General features: G+C 40.0%; 1 protein-coding gene across 1 annotated transcript; it reads left to right on the top strand.

Moving 5' to 3' along the window:
* The first annotated feature begins 2883 nt into the window (after window positions 1–2883).
* Window positions 2884–11579, top strand: mrpl3 (mitochondrial ribosomal protein L3). The gene is made up of 10 exons (XM_040120997.1): window positions 2884–3132; window positions 4399–4580; window positions 4673–4764; window positions 5767–5865; window positions 8303–8402; window positions 8508–8568; window positions 8774–8885; window positions 9068–9145; window positions 9267–9344; window positions 11340–11579. The coding sequence occupies exons 1-10, from the start codon at window positions 3059–3061 to the stop codon at window positions 11487–11489; spliced, it is 1026 nt and encodes a 341-aa protein (XP_039976931.1). The 5' UTR covers window positions 2884–3058; the 3' UTR covers window positions 11490–11579.
* The last annotated feature ends 9003 nt before the right edge of the window (window positions 11580–20582 follow it).

The raw sequence follows: 20582 nt of genomic DNA, 5'->3' as shown, positions 1-20582 counted from the left end.
ATACACATATATTTATATCATATATATATATATGTATATATATATATATATATATATATATACATATATATACATATATATATTTATATATATATATTCATTTATGTACTGTATAATACATATACACAGGCAAAAGCACAAGCTCACATAGACGAACATGTACACACAACTGTACTACATTCTACATACAGTAGTCTAGCTCAGAGAATTAGCACGTTCTGGTGAAACAATTTGAACTACTCCATTGATGACTATTGCATGTTTGGCCACAATGGCATCATCTGGGAAATTATTACTATCTACTGTATATCTGAAAGATGTTTATAGAAAGCAGTCTTCTGAACCAGCATGCAGACTCAAACCATAGCCCACCCAAAGAAATGACACTCCTACCTTATTTAGATAACTAGCAAGTACATAGACCAAAAGATCTGTGAGTAGAAAAGCCAAAATAGGTGATTGCATAGCCCAAAATGTATCGTATTAGCATTGCAAATGTTATTTATGGGAATGGTAGCATCCCTGTTAGTGTACTGCATAAATGCATGCATAATTTAGCTCCTGCTAATATCCAATCTCAAGTACCCGCTTGCTAGTTATGAAATAAAGTATCTCTGTCATTTGAGTGACATTCAAGGTTGTCTTGGGTGTTTTGGGTTCTTTTCTACAGATTGTTGAGATTTTGCTAAATGGAAATGAACAACTGAATAATTGTAATAATTTCTTAATAACCTTCTTATATTGTAAAGAGTTTTGGGAGGATAGACAAGCGTGTGTGGTAGACACTAATCTGTGAGCTGAAAACTTTTTTTTTTTCTGTATTGTGCATGTTGATTATAATAAAGACGCATTTGATTTCTCACTTGCTTGTGACCTGATGCTTGTGTGTTGGTGTGTGTGTGTACTTGTATTAATTGTGTTTAGGGACATACACACTATATGTTCACACTGTCACACAAAGGGGTGGGAGGGTGACCTCCCTTTGGGAGACAAAAAGCGGGTCACCACTAAATTTTAGATTAAGACTTGGTTTTTGCTAAAGGTTAGGGTTAGAATTGGGATTTGGTGTGTTGTGATTATGGCAAATGTAAGGTTAGGTCTCCAAGGAATTAATACAGAACGATTTAATTTCCCCCCAAGGGACAAAAACAACTTTGTGTGTATTTGTACAGGTGTGCAGTGTGGAGGTAAAATCTAGAATAACAAAGAGCGAGCTTGTGGCCGTCTGTTAGATGATTTATTTTCTCAGCCCAGTGAGCTTCTGTTTCTCTGTTTACCACTTAATATGCAGTCTATTTGTATACGCATCTTCCACTGAGGTTAGATGTCACTCATTACTCTGTGTCTCTCACGGACAGCCCAGCCTTGCCTTGTTATTGGGTTAACCAGCACTGCACGCTATTTCAATATGCCACACACACTTTCTTTTCACACACAAATAACACTGTCGGCTCAAAGACGCCTTAATCCACAACGTTTCTCTTTCACTGTCCCTCCGACAGACATTAAAATGCAAGGATAAACTAGAGACCATCTTGCGATGGGATCACACCAGCCACGACGCCAAATCTGTGTTTATGGTGCAATGAACAACGCAACAGGGGAGAAGTGAGTTTGGCGAAAGAGGTGAACTGTGCCAGATTTATTCAATATGCCTAACCCTGTGATCCAATCGCAAAATGGTCTGTAGTTTCACCTAATGTCTTCAAGTGGAAGGAAATGATTGAAACCGAGATACAGTGATCCATGACTTAAATTGAAACTGGGCCAGGGGGATAAAGTGGGAGGGCCAAAGACCCCTTCCCTACTTCCAACCCCCTTGCTTCCAGTGCATTTGCTTAGACAACTCGGCCGTCATTTTGATCTCAACTACACACTTTTAAAGTTTAAAGTTTTGTGACTGCAACTTACATGGTTGTGACGCTACTGCGGTGACAGAATCTGTCCAGAGAGAGACAGACGGATGCCTGCCAAAGTACTCAAAACCCAGTTCTGTGGTAGTTCCAGCTACGGTAGGTGTTTCCAGGACTGCTTCTTTCCATGATGACACACACACACACACACACACACACACACACACACACACACACACACACGCACACACACACACACACACACATATTCACAAGGTTAAAACAATACCAACCACATTGTCATGGCTGGTAATTATTTCATTGATCTCCATACAGTTAATTAGTGCAAACCAAAGTTGGGTTGTCCTGAGAGAACACTCTATACGTGCTTCAGTCTATTAATGTTCAGATCAGTATTCAGCGCATGGACCTGATCTCCAAGTGATTCCAATCAGAGACCACCCAAATCAGAAGAGTTACACTTAAAGAGACTGAGAGGATCAGTTTTATACAGCCTGGGAAAAAAACACTTATAATAAGAGAAAATAATCTTCTCTTCTCTTCTCCTCTCAAACCTAGTATCATTCTCTAAGGCTATAGTCTTTCTGTTTAATAAAATTTAAATGAGGTAATAAAATATTGTTATAATTCAGGAGACAATCAGAAAGGAGCCCTAAATCAGTGGGACTTGTTTTACTTGATAATTTCCAAAATAAGATTAATTTATTGTGCTTATTTGTTTTAATTTGTTGTTTAATTTTTTTACGCATTTTATAGTGCTGACATGGAAATTTAAACATTTCCATGACAAACGGAAAATCTACATCTGTTGATGAAGAACACGTCATATGATTGAAAGCCCCAGAACAAATACTAAATAGACCTTAAAGTGAAACTGTTTTGTCAAGTGCTGTTTACTTGGTCAGTAAACATAATATTGAGTTAAATCGCTTTGTGGATATTAAATTTAAAAGGTTAGAAAGTTAACATGTTTGCTGTCCCTAGTGGTGGTTGTGCGGAACCATTGGCAGATGTGCCTCAGTGCTGCGGAACTGTTTTGGTCACGTACCGGAAGAAGCAAGGGTGACATTTAGAAATAGGACGAAAAGGAAGGCATGGGTGTGCATATGTTGTGAGACCCCGTGTCCTCCTAGTTCATGTGTAGCGCTCATATTTATGTGTAAGTGTGTATACTAAAGAGCGCAATGGCGGCGTGGAGCTGTCGATTTGTTCTTCAGCGAGGAACTCGTCTCGTTTCTCTCCGAGCAGCAGCTGAAAGGTGGCTAATGCTAACTAGCTTTGCTAATGTAGCTAGTGAGCCTCAGCGTGCAGCCTAGCTAGACTAGGCTACTGTGGTCAAAAAGCTGCACAGTTTTAACGTTGAGTTTTGTACAGCCATTGCTGTTTATACCCGAGCCTCTTATTCCCTAAAAAATTAACTAATGATATTATTTTCTCATTTAAAATATAACGTTACAGCTAGCGGTAGTGTGCTTTATAATGTCCTCTGCTTTATAGGGACATAGTGGGTTAATAACTAACATATCTTACCATATAATTGATAATATTTCCTACGGTTTCGCTGGATTTGTGATTTTTATTATTTGGCGTTGTTTAAAAGTTTGAGTAGTGTTTTCATTGTACGGAAACATAGAGGTTGTCTGTGTTTTACAGATACTTAATGATTAAAGTACAGAGTGTTATTGAGGAAGACGAAGCTGCCTCAGTCAGTACAGTAACAGATGAGTAATGTGTTGATATCCATATCAAAGCAGACGTTGGCAGTCTTTAAAATGACAAAAGGGTTCATTCTCTCCTGTGTAGGTTTTTTTTTTTGGGGGGGGGATCTGTCTCTGCCTCGTCATTTAGCTGTGACATTTATGCACCTAAAACGCCCAAATGTCCCGTGTGAGTGAGCAGACCTGCTTGGTACTCATCAGTGACTGAACTGACTCTGCAGTAGGAGACTGATACGCAATGTCATGCAATGTGTTCAAGTTAGTAAACTAAAACGTATGAGTAGTTTGTAATCTGAAGCTATAAGGAAAATTTAAAAGGTGTTTATGCAGTAAAAGTATAAATAAGTTCTGGAATGATGATCCTCTGAAAATTAAGCAAAAACAATGTTAATCATTTAAATCATTTATATATCAATCATTTAAATCATTTATCAAAATGCCAATTCAGATTCTCAAATGTAAAACTTTACTCCTTTTAGTACCATTGTAAATTGAATATTTTTGAGTTTGGTGCTGTCGGACAACATGAACAATCCAAATACATGGTCTTGGACTGTTTCTGAAATTTTATTGAGTAAACAATTAATAAAAAGAAAACCAACAAAAAATATTGAACTAAAATCAACACGACAAAATAATTGTTGGTTGCAGCACTAAAATAAATAAGTATATATCAAGTATGCTATGTGTTACTCTATTACTGACAAGCCACATTTGTAAGCGTACGTCTGGATGTAAGTGATGATCGTGCTGGTGAATAATTGATTCCCTGATTTATTTATTTATTTATTTATTTTCTCTCGCAGTCCTGTCCAGCTGTTGGGTTGTATTAGGACGGTAAAGACCACAACATGGTTTGATGAGCACCTCACAGAGGACAACCAGGAGTACATGAGGAAGAGTGTGGCAGAGGAATACAGAAGACAGACAGCTGAAAAGCTTAACCCACTCAAAGATGAGCCCTGGCAACGGCATGAATGGACAGAGGGTAAGTGTGACGCTTAGTGACATCTGTATATTATGAGTTCTCCTACTGTTGACGTGCACTTCTACCATCTTTTCATCTGTTTCCCTTACCAGGGAGTCGAAGAGTTGGGTTAGTGGCTGTGAAGTTGGGGATGGCTCCTATTTGGACGAAAACAGGAGAAAGACATGTAGTCACCATGTTACAGGTAACACAGAGACACACACACCTGTCACGTTTTCTGTTGTGCCTTAGCTATGCATCAAATCAGCCGCTGGCTTTCGTCGGGAATGATAATGCGTGTTTATGTTTGTCATCCATAATGAAATGACCAGCAGGTCAGAAAAAGCAGTCAAAGAAATTGGATTGTACTGTGGAGTGTGGGATAAGAATAGCAAATATTGAACTCTTTGAAATCTCACCTGCAGGCTTTGATCAGATTGTGCATTTGAAATGCCTCAGTGTTCCTCAGCAAGCTGCTACTCCCTTATAGAAAGTTGCAAACAGAAGATATTTGCTGTCAAGTTTACTCAGATCACGTTTTAATCTCATCAGCTAATCAATCAGTAAATTCAAAGCAAACTGGCCGTGTGTGTTCACTCTACTCTTTATTGATAATGGCATATTGTAGTGAGTAGCATAACAATTGTTATTTCAATTTCAGTAAAAAGTCAATAACTAACTGTCAGTCAGTTTTTTTTTAAATTTCGTTATATCAGACTCAAGGCCATATATAAACTTCTGTCCCCATCTGCCGATTAACTTTTGCCGCATTTAGTCACTTGTTTCTTTGCAGCTGATACAGGAACAGTCTGTGCTAGTTGAAAGGTAGAACATTCAAATTAAGTATCTCAGGTGAAATGACTCCCACCACTTTGCCATTTTGGTAGATGTTTTATCTGAAGTGAAACTGAAAGTTTGTACAGAAGAGATTAGATTGTTGTTGATTTTGTCACAGGTGATATACTTGTAAAGTATTGTGTGTTGCGAAGTGCTTCGTTATCTTATTGTATTTGACCAAAATATTGATATTCTGTCAGGTATTATGAGTTACCCTGTGGCCTGATATTTTAATATTTTACACTAGGACTTCCATTTAATTGTATCTGGTTGCTCAGGAGGTGAAAACTACAAACAGACAATGTTGTACTCACACTGTCATTCTGATTTTTAATCTAAACCTGAAACTTTTTTTTTCTTTTCTCCCCAGGTACAGGACTGCCATGTAATAAATCACTTGTCCAAAGAAGAATATGATGGACAAACGGCGGCTCTCATTGTAGGAGGGAAAAATGTATCACCATTCCATGTAAGAAAGTGTAGTTAAAATGATCAAAAACACGTGTAAGGTTTTTATCTCAGCTCGGAACTTGGATGTGTTGACATGTTATGATGTTACCTCGAAAATGAATTGTGAGAGCTGTTAGCAGCACATTCCTTTAGGTTTCATTTGGTACAGTTTTTCAGGCTCAATTTTCTTTTAAGCAGCTTTTATAGATATTTTTATATAAACAATATGTCAAATGACAATATGAAAAGAATGTGTCAATCTTGTTGTAATGAACCTACAGAGAATTACCATTTGAATCTGCAGCCATCCGTGGCTTTACAGAGCTTTATAGCAAGTTTCAGCTCCTTGTTTAGTCGTCCTGCCCGTAACTTTACTGTTCACTTTAAGGTTTACTCTTACTGCTCTCATAGTGTCATATGCAGCCGCAGCAAGCCGCTGTTTTTAGTGAAAAAGCTCTGAAAACTCACTGTACACTACCTACTCAGCACCAAACTGCAAACAGACACAGTTAAAACTAGCTGATGGACACAGTGGCGCATTTGGCAGCTAAAAAGCCAGATATTTCCCTCAGGAGTGGAAATAAACCAATTAAAGGCAAAAAAAAATTAATACTTGCAGGTTTAAGAGTAAAATTTGAGAAAACAAAAATATTACTTGGGTTATGTTTTTTTTATGAGTTATAAACCTCTGAGGATAATCATAGAAAATTGAAATGCCCTTGCTTTGTTATGCTGTCAGAGGTCCAAGCAACAATAAGATGCTAAACTACTCTATCAGCGACCCGACTGTCCGGTATACAGCTATATTTACCTAGAGTTTGCTAATATTAGATAACATTAGCCACCATAGACTACTGGCCCTACCAGACCACATTAGGCTGTAGGAGGGAAACTCATGAGTGTACTGAATGCAGCAATGGTATGTTTAATTGTTTCTAAATTCACCTTTTCATGTATGAGAGGAAGAACGTGTCATCTCTTCTCTGAAAAATTACATAGTCTCACTTTAAGCAAAGTTTTGACACGAGGTGGAAAGGTTTACTTGTAATTTTATGAAAGTTTTGAAAAAGACAAATAGTAAAGAAAAAACATTGATGTTTTCAGTATTATTTAAATTAGTCAGTATCTATAATCAGCAGCTGTCCCGGCACAGTAATTCCCAGAAGTGAATTAATCTGTGCTTATTTATTTTTTGCCTTCCAGTAGCTTGACAAATTGCAAACATTCCTTGACTTTAAAAAAAAAAGTAATTCACTCCATTTTGTAAAACTTTCATGGAGCCTTTTTCTTTGATTGAGTGTTGAAGTGTTGAATTTGTGCTGAATTTTAACATTTGAGAACACCATATTTTATCATGGCAGTCTCCAGTGCTTGTAATATTAGCAGAGCAGCCGCAGCCCGTCAGCTAGTGCCAAACACTTTATCGCATCATAATGTCTTATGCATGAACGACTTGTGCCACGCATAGCTGACTAATGATTTAATCAAAATGCTGCTTAGTCATACTGTAGACACCTAACACATCTTTGCTCATCTTAGTTCTGGCTACAGTTCGTAATCATGCAAAAAAAAAAAGAAAAATCAAATTAGTGTTATAGCTTTTTGATTTTTGTCATTTTTAATGTAGCATTGAGCTCATATCAGGCCTTTTATGAATACAGATCCATATTTAGGAAATCGTACTAACCATGGGATACAATAGATTTCATTGCTGCTATTTCCCACCAACAATGACGAGCACACTTCATTTGAAAAGTGTCTTTCATGCTTGTAATAAACTCTAAGGTCTCATTCTTGCTTCAGATGCTTATCAGAACTAACACGCTGAAAACTGAGATGACAGTCCGCACATCGGCCCTTCTGCTCACTCCGAACCTGCATTATGTCGAAATGTGTAGACAGTTTCAAAGAAGTTGTTTTTAGGAATATTGCCTCTTTAGTACACAGGAGGAGGAATCTCTTCTTTAAATGTTACATCCACCTTTTTAACATAAAAAGCCAAAAAAACATGGATGAATACATTTTAATTCGTGTAATTTATTCATTGAGTCTTCATCGATGTTTGATGGATGAGAGTCAGGGTTTCGCTCATCAAATGTGAAGTTGTTTTGAATGCCTCTCACACAGCCTCATCACTCCTCAGTCAGAGAGTTTGTTAGCGTGAGTAGCTTCTGCAGGCTGAATTTTGAGTCAACAGAAGGGGAGAGAGAGACTTTAGAGTGACTGGAGGGGCTGAGATGACAGCAAGATGAGGGAAAGCAAATGTCAGAGACACTCACTGCCAAACGTGCCCGTATGCCTGCGAGTGGGTGTGTGTGTTTGGCTCCTGTACAGTCATAACAGGCCCATGGTTAATTTTAAAATGCCTAAGTCCAACTGCTGCTCAGTGCTCATACGTCTTTTAACAGTTTATTTCCCTTTATATTTTTCTCTCTTTCCATCATTTTGACTGACAGAGGTCTGAAAAGGAAATGGAGATGTTCAGGAATGCAGGAGTGCCTCCAAAACAGAAAGTTGCCACCTTTAAAGTCTCCGACAATGCCCTTATCAAGCCAGGTATACACACATGCCTTACTTTCCATGTCACACAATAGAATCTAATATCTTATTTTCACCATTTTGTACAAATTTTGCAATACATCTTTTTTGTTGTGTGTTCAGGCACTCCTCTATATGCAGCACATTTTCGTCCAGGCCAATACGTGGATGTCACAGCCAAATCGTAAGTTCTGTTCTGCCAGCTGTCCCTCCTCACTGGCTCTTTCTCTTCTTGGCCTTTTTTCCTACTTCGTGTCCTCCCGTCAGCTCCAGCGTCACGTTTTGAAGATAGGCTCTTTTTATATCATTATCCTCTGAGGCAACAAGTCAACATACTTGAATGTGACCTGAAAATATGAGTGTGAATCTTCTATTGTGTTTGTGCGTAGCATTGGTAAAGGTTTTCAAGGTGTAATGAAGCGATGGGGGTTCAAGGGTCAGCCAGCCAGCCATGGCCAAACCAAAACTCACCGCAGACCAGGAGCATCTGGACCTGGAGGGGTAAGGCACACCCCACGCACACACACACACACACACATACACACACACACACACACACACACACACACACACACACACACACACACATATTGTGTAAGATGCTCATTCATGCCAGACATAAACAGTTGGTTTCCGATAATCCAGTGAAGAGAGTGTGTGTGGTGTTCTTCATCTGCGTCTAGGATCCGGCCAAAGTTTTCAAAGGGAAGAAGATGCCCGGCAGGATGGGCAACGTCTACATCACAGCTTATGGACTGAAGGTACACACACTCACAAGGACACACACACAGAGTTGTGCTTTTGAACTTGTTTGTCCTTGACTGCAATTTCAGTTCAATATTCTCTCATCTGCCTCCTCTCCGTCTCTCTCTCTCTCTTCAGGTATGGAGGGTCAATACCAAGTATAATGTGCTGTATGTTAACGGCTCAGTCCCTGGCCACAGGAACTGCTTACTGAAGGTAAAAATAATATTATACACACACACACACACACACACACACACACACACACACACACACACACACACACAAAAACACACAAACTGAAGTTTAAAGTCGAAGGTCAGCCCCAGAATGCTTAGTGTTCTGACAGAGACCAGTGACCTTGCACCTGTAAAACACAGTCACACCTGCAAAACAGTGTGATCCATCTTCATTGACACTGTGCTAGATCAGCAGCGTGTGTGTTTGTGTGTGTGTGTGTGTGTTTTTGTTTGTGTGCTCTTCTATGAGGGAATGGGACTACGCACCTTAATGATGTTAGTAATATCCACAGCATCCATCTCCATACTCAGCATGTTGTGCTCACCTTGTGTGTGTGTGTGTGTGTGTGGACAAACACGCAGCCTTTTATTTGTTTTGCAGACAAGCGATAATGAATACAAATGTGCATTGCATTACACCCAGCTCAGCTGTCTTACACACACACACACACACACACACACAGACACACACAATCATGTATACCTGTTTTTTTTGGGGGGGTGGTGGGTTTATTATTCCGTGCGGCTTTAATGTCCCTTTGTAAATAAGGAACAGCTGTGTTTTATTGATTAAAATGATGACTGGGGCTACAACTAATAAAGTTTTCATTATTGATTAATGTGTTTGTTATTTTATTATCTTCACAAAGGAGGTTATGTTTTCACCCTTGTCTGTGTTTGTTTATTTGACAGCAGGATTATGCAAAAACGTTCTCAATTGATTTGCATCAAACTTGGTGGAGGGATGGGGCATGGGCCAGGGAGGAACCCATTACATTTTAGGGAAGATCCGGATCATTTACTATGAATTAGAACTTGTTTCTCTGAAGTCTGGTGTATGTTGTTTGACATTGGCCTTAGTGGAGGTCTGCGCTTTATTGGCTTCTCAGCACGATTACGCAAAAAGTACTGAAACAATTTGCACCAAACTTGGTGGAGGGATGGGGCATGGCCCAGGGAAGAACCCATTAAATTTTGATCCAGGAATTTTTTTTATCACTTTCTTTAACATTGCGAGAGAGGGCATTTTTTGCCTTGCGCAGGTATGTGCTCTACTTAGTGCTGATTAATGTGTTTATTGTTTTTATGGTAAATCCATAAATCATTTAGCCCAGCAGTTTTCAGACTGGGAGTCATGGTCTCCAGGGGCGTGTGGAGCCCCTGCAGAGGGCTTGTACATGCATGTTTCATTAAAAATTAACTTTAGGTGTTTACTAGTTTAGTATTGTTAATGATTGATTAATAGGTTGTAATTCTTAAGATTTCATGTCCCGAATGGTTTATCATGGTAACAGCAGAATAACAACAGAAGAGCAACTGGTGTATCTGTACAGTGCAGCCAAACAAACCCGGTTGTTTCGATAAAGTAGTCTGTCAATAATAATCGAAATCTCAATCTGATTAGTTTTCCTTAGAGCAGAAGGGCGTGGTAAGGGTTGGACATAACTAGTTCATACGACATGTTGTTTGACCTCATCAGATATCAAATGTGCTTTTAGTTGTGTGTGAAAAACTGTCCTTCAGCTTTGCACAGCTTGCCAATCGTGGCATATAATGGGTGTGGACGTTGGATTGGCGTTTTCAGAAATCGTTGGACACGGCACCCCATGAATGTTTTTCTGATTCTGAAAGGGGGCGTGACAGAAAAAGCTTTAGAACTGCTGATTTGATCCAAAAATTTGAAATTTGATGTTTCCAGAGTGCTTGTTTTGTTGTTTTGATTTGTCCAAACCCAAAGAAAATCAATTTAGAATGAAATAAATTAAAATAAATAAAAATATTTAATATGTCCTCATCCCTTTAGAAGCTGGAAAATGCTTTTTTTTTTTTTTTTTTTTTGGCATTTTTCTTAATTAAGGACTAACAGTAATGATAATCAAAGTTGTTAGTTACAAATCTTCTGTAGTGTCAGCACTAATTTAGACAAGAGTGTCTTTACATCTATTATTCTACGTGTGTTTGTGTGTTCCAGGTAAGAGATACGATACTGCCAACCAGGAGCCCTACCCTGCTCAACCCTCCTTTCCCCACCTACTTTACCGAAGAGGAAGCCGACCTTGATGAAGACTTGTACGATGACAACTTGTTCATTCACACAGAGCCATCATTAACACTGACCTGACTGCACAGCATAGACACACGCACATTTCACATTCACACCTAAACCTGCAAACTGTATCTGGATCCTGTAATAAAGAATACTTTCTTTGAATGTCTTGAGCCCATCTTATTTTTTATTTTTTTTTATTTTTTGCGTGTGATACAACAACACAGTCTGCCTGTTTGAACCAAACAGTTAATCCAATCCCTCTCCCCCGAAACCATGGTAACTGTCGGAGTGATGATGTCACTTGAGGATCCCCAAGCAGAGAAAGGGGGGAAAAAAAATACAATGAAACAAAACAAGAGAGAGGCAGATATGGTGGAGAAGTGTGCAATATTTGTGCAGGGTGCAGGATAGGAGAAGGAGGCGGAGGGGGGTGAGCTGGATACAATGGGTTGCAGAAAGCAGAGTGAAAGACCGAGGGGAATGCAGGCAGAGAGGGGAAAGGGTATGTGGGCAGGGGTGGATGAATGAATGGGATTGAAGGCGTGGAAGTAAATACAAAGGAGTAGAAAACAGGAGGGAGAGATGAGGTGGTGAAGGTTTGGAGGGCAGCTAAAAGGGAGAGAGAAGAAGAGAGGGATGGAGGCTGACAAAGGTTGACATTTGTGCATAAGAGGATAAATGAGGACATTAATGTTGCAGGAGGAACCACTGGGCGCTTAAGTCTGTGTATGTTTGTGTTCAGCAGTATTTAAATGAGAAAAACCTCAAGTTGTAATCGACAGCAGCAAAAACAAGGCTATTGTTTGAAATGCTGACAAGCGGCAGTACCTCACAGGGTAGCCTGCAACAACTGCACATGCGCACAAACACAGGATCGATGTGTTTTCCCTAATTAAAAACAACACAAAACAACTGGCAGACCCGGGAATGCAGAGTCTTTTTAGATAAAAAAGATGTAAGGTGATGATGCAGTTTGTGGCGAACAACATCCCGCTGCATATAACATGCCACAGCTTTTAGGTCCATAAGGCAGCAGCAGGTTCCTTGAAATGGTAATGATATTGTTTCAAAGTCCTGCTCTGTGGAGTCTGCACATCATCATCAGGCTCTTGTGGGGGTGGATGAGAGGAGAGGAGAGCAGGGAGGCAAGGAAGGATGAGTTTGTTGGGGGGGGGGGTGTTGCCTATTAAAGCAGCAGAGCAGAAAGAAAAGACGATGAACCCCAGCCTGGTTTCTGTAGCTTTGGTTTCCTCTGACTTTCAGCTGAGGACAGGGTGTGCTGGACTGTTAACTTACTGTGTGTATGTGGGTGTGCTAGAAGCATGGTAATCCACCCAATGAACTAATGACCTGATGCAAGAAGAAAAAAAAAAAAAGACCTGAATTGTCCTGAAAATGTACATGGATTGAAGTACAGCATGCATAAATTGATAATGTTTGGAGAAGGATCAATAAGCTTTGATACCGACAGCTTGCCCTGAACCACTGGTTCACCATATTTAAGTGGTTCCAGAGACTAATCTCTAGGGTCATAAAGTCAAATGCCAATCTCACGGTGGCGCTAGAGGAAGAGTCGGGATCAGCAACATCATTAGGCCATTAGGATCATCATCCCCTGATCACCATGAGTGTCTGTACAAATGATACGGCACACATCCTAACTGTTGTTGAGATCTTCCAGTCTGGACCAAAGTGATCAGTGGGCCAACAGGCAGACTAAACGAATGACACCGCCATCCATGAAGCCATGGCAAAAAGTGCACCCAGCAGAGATGTAGACGTTACACTTGGACACAAGTCACATTTAGGACACGAAATCGAGAACCCTTCACTTAACTTACTTTAGATTACACTTCCTACGAACATTACTTGAATGGAAAAACATTCAAGTTTCAATTTTGACCCACAAAAATCCTGGAACAATAAAAAATAAGTACGGTTCTTACAGGCAAGCCTTGTAGAAATGCATTCCCTGAATATTTGATTATTAGACCTATGCACTAAAGTGAACTGGTCTCAGCTAGGGTTGCAACTAATTATTATTTTCATTAGTGATTGATCTGCAAATTTTGTTGCTGATTAATTGATCAATTGTTTGGTCTATAAAATTTTCCAAAATTTAGAAAAATGTCAATCACAAGTTTTAACAGACCAGGCTGACATTTTCAAATGGTTTTGTTTTGTAGATATTTTTGTAAAGATACTCAGTTGAACACTAAGATGTTGCAACCGGAGAAATCTTGCTATTTTTCTTTTAAAAAAAGCAGATGGGTTGTTGAGCAATGGGAGCAATACATTTCTGTAAGAGGACATGCCCGAACAAGCCTCCATGTGGCGGTCAACCCAAGTCACCACTCACTGGGAAACACACAAGTTTGCAAATCTTGATATTTAAGTGCCCCCACCGACCCCACCCGCCCGTTTTCTTGTCTGTCAAACTGTGCAAATCTGATCTGAAACCCACATGCATTTACATTGGCTAATGAAAGAGCTGGCCGAGTTTTGGCTGAATCGAAACGTTTCGGGGAAAATTACTTGGAGGGTGTGAGCGAAGGTCGGCCTGCGATTGTGACCCCGCTCTGACTTGATGGATCAGCTGCTCTACTTCTGCTGGCTCAACACATGAGAGATCTGATATCCATGAGTAAAGAGGACATACACTCACACACAGCCTCTCTCCTTCTCTCCTATTGCTTTGCACACACACCTACTTTGACCATCTCTCTCACACACACATTCTTTTATTGCCTCCTTAGCAAGCAGAGATGCTACGTCCAAGACTGGTCAGCACTTATGTTGCAACTTCTTTGCCGAGTTTTCACAAAAAGTGTTGCACCGACCTGCATTTCAACACACTTACACACACACATGCACGCACGTACTATACGTGAATGTGTGTGTGTGTGTGTGTGCGTGTGCGTGTGTGTGTGTGTGGTGGTGTGTGCCTTGCAATATGAATTATTGAGTATGTTATTTGAGGGACAGCTGGCTGTCGAAGACATTAACTCCCTCAGTCAGACAGCCAGTTATAATTCAGCAGTGAGTCGCTAAACAGGAGAGAAGAGGGAAATGAGAGAATGTTAATGCAATTTCACACTGACTTTTGTCAGTAGGAAATGATATTATAAAGGGTTTATATAAGCCCTCAAGTCAGTTAACACGAGAAATTAAGTGAATTAATCTTTTTACCCCAAACAGTGCATTAATTTATTGTTATTAGACTGAATACAATTACAGTCTGCAAACAGAGGTGTCTGAGTTACATTGGAAGTTTATAATATAGTCACTGGTGAATTGACTGTTCTGACTCAAGATCTTGCACTGCATCATTTTTTTGGGTAATGTTGTGTTTCTGTCATGGCACATTTGCTTTCTCAGCTACATTATTGACTCAAATCCTTAAATTATGTGCATACATTTATTCATGCTTTCATAGTTTGATGGAGAGGGAGTGATTCCTAAGTATAGATATTTGTATTTATGTTGTTTATCATAATTGAATCCAATAACAGGCCTTTAATCAGGGCTAAATGGGGAAAGGGAGGAGAACCCCCGCTATTTATTTCACATGCACCACTATCACCACACATCCCTCTAAGCCTCTCTGCTGGTGGCCCTGCTGTGCCGAGCCCCTCTCAATTGTGCACACCTGTGTGTTATGAGAGTGTTGAGTGTGTGTCTGGATCTCTGTGGGTGTGTGATGCCTCCCACTCACGTTGGCACATTTGAGTTCCTTCCTTCCAGCACCACTTGGTGAGGGCAGGGTGCAGCCTTTGGGTCCCCACCTTCCTCTCCACAGGTAGTCCTATTCTACCCTCTGATATGTTTTGTGTGTTTGTGTGTGTGTGTGTGTGTGTGTGTGTGTGTGTGTGTGTGTGTGTGAGTGCACTTTGACTCTCCATGTTAGACCTTACAAAAGCAGTCTTTCTCATTACCTTCCACTGTGTCTTTCTGTCTCTCACTCTTTCCCCTTAATTAAAGCCAGCTAGGATCTGATCTCCATGGTAACATGGACCTGTGGAGGAACAGGAAAGTTGAGTAGTCATTAGAATAGAGAACAAGAAGAAGGAAAACTTTAGGAACTTTAGATGTGCACTAAAAGCACTCAGACCTTTGACTTCCCAGATGGAGCAAAGTGGTTCATTTCACCATTACATGTTCAAAATGTCTGCAATCATCCTTTAATTTTCACAGCGTTGCCATGCACTGTAAAAGCATGCATTATTCTGTGGGGCTTAAATGAGCCGTGTTGTGACTGCAAGGTAAATGTCAGCCGTTTTTTAGCCGGAAACCTTCGCCACAAGAATGTGACCACGGGATATCAAGTGAATCAATATGGAAGCCAAGGGAGAGAGACTGAAGGAGGGGGGTACAGAGAAAGGGGTTGTTACTGCAGGTGAAAAACAAAATGACAGCAGCAAAGGGGGTAGAAGCAAGGGGGGAATGAGGAGACTGAGTTAACTTCCCTTCCTGTCTGACATTTGACACTCAGAGCAGGTTAATGTGTCATGTTATCTGTGTGTGGGGGTGTGTGTGTGCATGTGCATTAAAGGACGAGGCTGGCGATATTCTCTATTTTTTCATTTTCAACAAAAAGTGAAAAACCAACGGTATGTTAGTCCTTTCTCTCAATACTTTCTGAATTCCCTCTCATGTCTCTGGCTTGCAGCCCCAAGCCCATCCGTTCTGCTGAATACTAATATCGGCAAAAATGCCTCACAAATATATGCTTAATTTTATAAATGGCTTAGTTATTTCCAAACCAGCTGGGCACTGTAGTTTTTAGCAAATCTGAATCAAACAGGAGACCACCATGTACTTATTGGAAACTATTTTGAAATAAAATGTATCAGGCTTTTGGTCTTTTTGTCAGATTTGTCGAAAACAAAATAGGAATAATTTTTGTGTGATTTGGGTGAAGTGACCCTTGCACACACCCACACATGCACCCAAAGTGAAGACATTTCTAACTCCTGAAAAGAAAGTCATTTAGCCTGACTCACAGAGACGAGCAGACACAAAAGCATCAACACAAAGAGAGCGGGAGAAAGACAGTGGGGTGGAGGGGTCTCTTAATATTGTGGAGAGTAAAATACATCTAAAAGAATAATTTTAAAACTTGAAAACCATATAGAGTTTGTGTATCTACTGAAGGTGAACAATAGAGATGTTAACTCTATAAGACTATTCATAATTTTTGGATTACTATGGTCTGAATCTCAGGTAAGGCTGCCAGATAAAAAATGTGAAAGCAAACAGATGGGGATGATGAATCAAAACTGTCAAAAATGATTAAAAATCACATCGGGTTCTGTGTGGAAAATGCAGTCAATTCACAGCATTGTGGGGGTGTTCCACTAATTATAAAAACCTTCATCTGCTATGAGGGGTATCTCAGGAGACCTGTACATGTGTTTGTATGTGTGTGCGTGTGTGTGTGTGTATGTGTGTGTGTGGGGGGGGTATATATTACAGACAGTAGGAAACAAGATAGAGAGAATTACATCTGTACATTACATTTGGGTCAGCGAAAATACTTTTGCTGACCCAAATGTAATGTACAGCAGTAATTCTCTCTATCTTGTGTCCTTCAAAAATACTTTATAACCTTACATAAAAAGGCAGTAATGAAGTTGCCAGCGGGCAATACACTCAAGTAGTTCACACACACACACACACACACACACACACACACACACACACACACACACACACACACACACACACACACACACACAATCTACACATGCAATATGCAGACATATCATCTCATCAAATCAGCTGGTCACATAGTATCCATCACACACACACACACACACACACACACACACACGCACACCTCTGCACTATCCCAGCACTGATCTCCGTCCTTGCAAAGCTTTAAAGACGCCAGAGATCATCAGAGATCATCCAGATATCTACATGATAACATTACCAGTTATCACAGCATCATGTGGAATCAGCACACACTCGCTCAGTCGACACAGAGTGAATGTTAACGAAGATGCAGATCAGCGGTTTCAAAGCGCCAGCGGCTTTTATCTGTGTCTACAGTAGCGGTGCAAGCCGGACTGTGGAGCAATGCTGCCGCTCAGTGGTTTGTACAGGCGCTGCACACACACGCACGTACACACACAGAGGAGAAGCAGGCTGGAGAGGATGTTGTGCAAGGTGACATCTCAGAGGAATCAAGTGTATTGAAATTGGGCTATCGTGCTCACAAACAAGGTTTTGCTTCTGCTTACAGAGTGCTGAATAAACTTTAAAGTATTAAATGTCGCAAACATCTTTTTCACTCATTCAGTATTTTTCGCAGATGATCTTGCCCATGTTCTGAATATTTCATCAGTCTCCTCTGTGAGAAACACAGACCAAGCCTGAGAGGTTATTTTAAAGCAGTCTTTGCTCAAGCAGACCATAATGCTCCTACATCCGGCTGCGATCTATGACAGCTGACCTCCTTGTAGAGAAAAACCTGTTTAAAAAAAAAAGAAGTCTCTCCTGACCTACTCTTTAATCGACTCACGCTGAGAAATCAGCTTTACCTGGACCTCTGAAGTTACACCCTGCTAAGACAGTACCACCAAAGTTTGCAGACAGTCAGTGTTTCTGGATTAGTTGTGAGCGCATGACTTTTCTCTGAAGTCTGAGCCATGTGATATGAAGAGCTGTACCTAAGGAGATCAGGGCAGTAAAGGCTCTATATTATTCATTTGAACTTTAATAAGTGTTCTTTTAGTATTTGTACCTTTAGTTTGTGTTCTATTTTGTAATCTCATTTTGTTAATCTGTATAGTTTTGCATTTTACTGTCTTTCGTACCTCTCCCTTCGTTTTCTTCTTTTCTGCAGAGCGTCTCATGGATGCAATGTACCGTAGGGTTACAAGTTACAACATGGAAGCTTTTTACAGAGTAACTTAACACCAGGCTGAAAAGCCCAAATTTGTTTGTCATTTCTTTTATTTCCGCTAAATTGTAAGTAAAATGTTGAATTAAGGTTTACTGGAACAGAAAAACATAATTACATTTCTGAGTCACGACTATTTTAGTTTCATGTTCACTCCGAAATGATTCTTTAATAAGGTCAGACATCTCTTCCATGCCCTCGGGGGAAAAAATGCCCGAAACATTTCTCTATGCTACAACAGCTCAAAAAAAACCTGACAAGTGAGGACACACTGAGGACACACAGTGAGCACCGTGCAGGTGGAGCAGGACAGGACAGCTCTTCAGAAGTGTTGAGTGCCACTGAGAGATACAGACACTCCACTTTAAAACCTATCAGTTACCCTTTTCATGTCAACACAGCCTATTTCTGATGAATGAGAACAGCAGGAAAGATAAATCCACCTTCCCTCCATCCATCTGGAAGTTCTTTTCATCCAGGAAAAAGTCAAAGAACAGAAGAGCTGCCTACAGTTGTTAACCACTGCAGTGGGAGTCACACTGTGTGGAATTTGTGAGATTTTTAATTTGAATCACCTAGAGCAAACAGAAGTGCTGGCTGCTGGAGAGGAGCAGATTCATGTCCTGACCACCAAAGAGGATGGAAGCAGAACCCTCACATTATACTGTAAAAAATAAAGTAACAAGGTGAGAAAAGGTGCTAGAGAAACTAGCAGGCTATAAAGGCATTCAAAGGGAATAACATCTCCTGTCCGTTCTATGCCTGAATTGGTTTAGTCACTTTAGTCAATATCAGTTGGTTTAAAGTACAACTGAAATTAAAATACATGGTTTTGTTTTTTCTGCTACAGCATACATATCTGTAATCGAAATCACAGGTGCTCTCCTCTGAGAAAAAAAAATCAGAGCATAAAACGTAGAAAGTTATATTTTATCCTTTTGGATAACTGCTGTTCATTACATTACTGCTGTTCTTGAGGTACTTTCATAATCTTCAAATACTCTTCTAACCAACCTTGATGGAAAAATATTGCATCTGTTGCACGATAAAAAAGATTTTTAACCGGGGTTCCCAAGTTGCACCTTATTTTCCTAATCCAAACGGATGTCATTTCTTGCACAAATTATACAACATAAACCAAAATTTTAAAACATTGTTATCAGTTATATTTTTTCAATATTTTTAGTTGCTATTCTTTCATATTTTAATACAAAATAATGAATTAATATTGTTCTTGTGTTGTACAAACAGAGCAATACATAATGAGAATCACAAACTGACAGCCAGTCAGCAAACCGCCACGTAACACATGAACCTCAGACTTTAAACAACAACCCGCAGTAGATGTCATGCTAATGTCGCCTTCTTATCAAACCTACAAACAGGAATACACGTCTTGTCCTGCACCTTAACATTCTGAATGGGTGGATTCACCAGAGAGGGGCCTGGCTGCAGACAAAATGCCACTTTGAGGCACTTCTGCAGTTGATGGGAAATCACGTGACCTCAGCAGCAGTGGTCGGTCTTCCTTGTGTCATTTTTGCGTGAACCAACTGCACATCTACAAAATTACTTTTCAAAAAAATGAATCTCTTCTTATACAAGTACAAATGAACTGTCACTGTCACCGACACCTATCTATCTAAGGTCCCCTCTTTCCCTGATTGAAGTGAGATCACACTTGAATGCCGCTCCTTTGTATTGAACAGAGCCAATGGAGATATTCTATCCAAGGTGACACTGGGGTGGTACACCCTGGACAACTTGCCAGTCAATCACAGGGTTGACACAGAAAGAAAACCTGCAATTCTTTGGACAACTTTGGAGTCAGACCCTGCAAGAAAACCCACGCAGGCCCAAAGAGAACAAGGGGGCTCTTTTGGCCTACAGCAAAGAGACCCCGTGCAGCATCTCTGCAGGACCTTGTGCTTGTCAGATTTGCCAGGATTTACAGTATCCCATCTAGTGTAGGTATGCTAGCCTGGGGTCAAGTGGGGTTGTTGTAGAAAGAGGAGAAAGGAGACATGTTCTACCACATTAGCCATTGCTCATGACATGATGTGGGTGAAAAGATAAGTATGAATGTCGGACTTGCAAAGAAAATTACCTACTATATCCTGTTATATAAAGACATACAAACTGTGTAAACTAGCTTAAATACAATATGGCTGTTTATAAATTTACTATTCAACATCATTTATTTAATCATTCAACATTTATTTTATCCTGTTTACTCTGTTGTTCTTTGATTTTTAACT

Source organism: Xiphias gladius, chromosome 24, assembly GCF_016859285.1.
Source record: "Xiphias gladius isolate SHS-SW01 ecotype Sanya breed wild chromosome 24, ASM1685928v1, whole genome shotgun sequence".
In the NCBI taxonomy this organism is placed as follows: domain Eukaryota; kingdom Metazoa; phylum Chordata; class Actinopteri; order Istiophoriformes; family Xiphiidae; genus Xiphias; species Xiphias gladius.
This window is presented reverse-complemented; position numbering and strand designations above follow the sequence as displayed.

Coding starts and splice junctions, on each gene's coding strand:
- mrpl3 (XM_040120997.1), top strand. CDS start 3,059: ATGGCGGCGTGGAGCTGTCGATTTGTTCTTCAGCGAGGAACTCGTCTC. Junction 3,133..4,398: donor CTCCGAGCAGCAGCTGAAAG/GTGGCTAATGCT, acceptor TTTCTCTCGCAG/TCCTGTCCAGCTGTTGGGTT. Junction 8,569..8,773: donor GTGGATGTCACAGCCAAATC/GTAAGTTCTGTT, acceptor GTTTGTGCGTAG/CATTGGTAAAGGTTTTCAAG.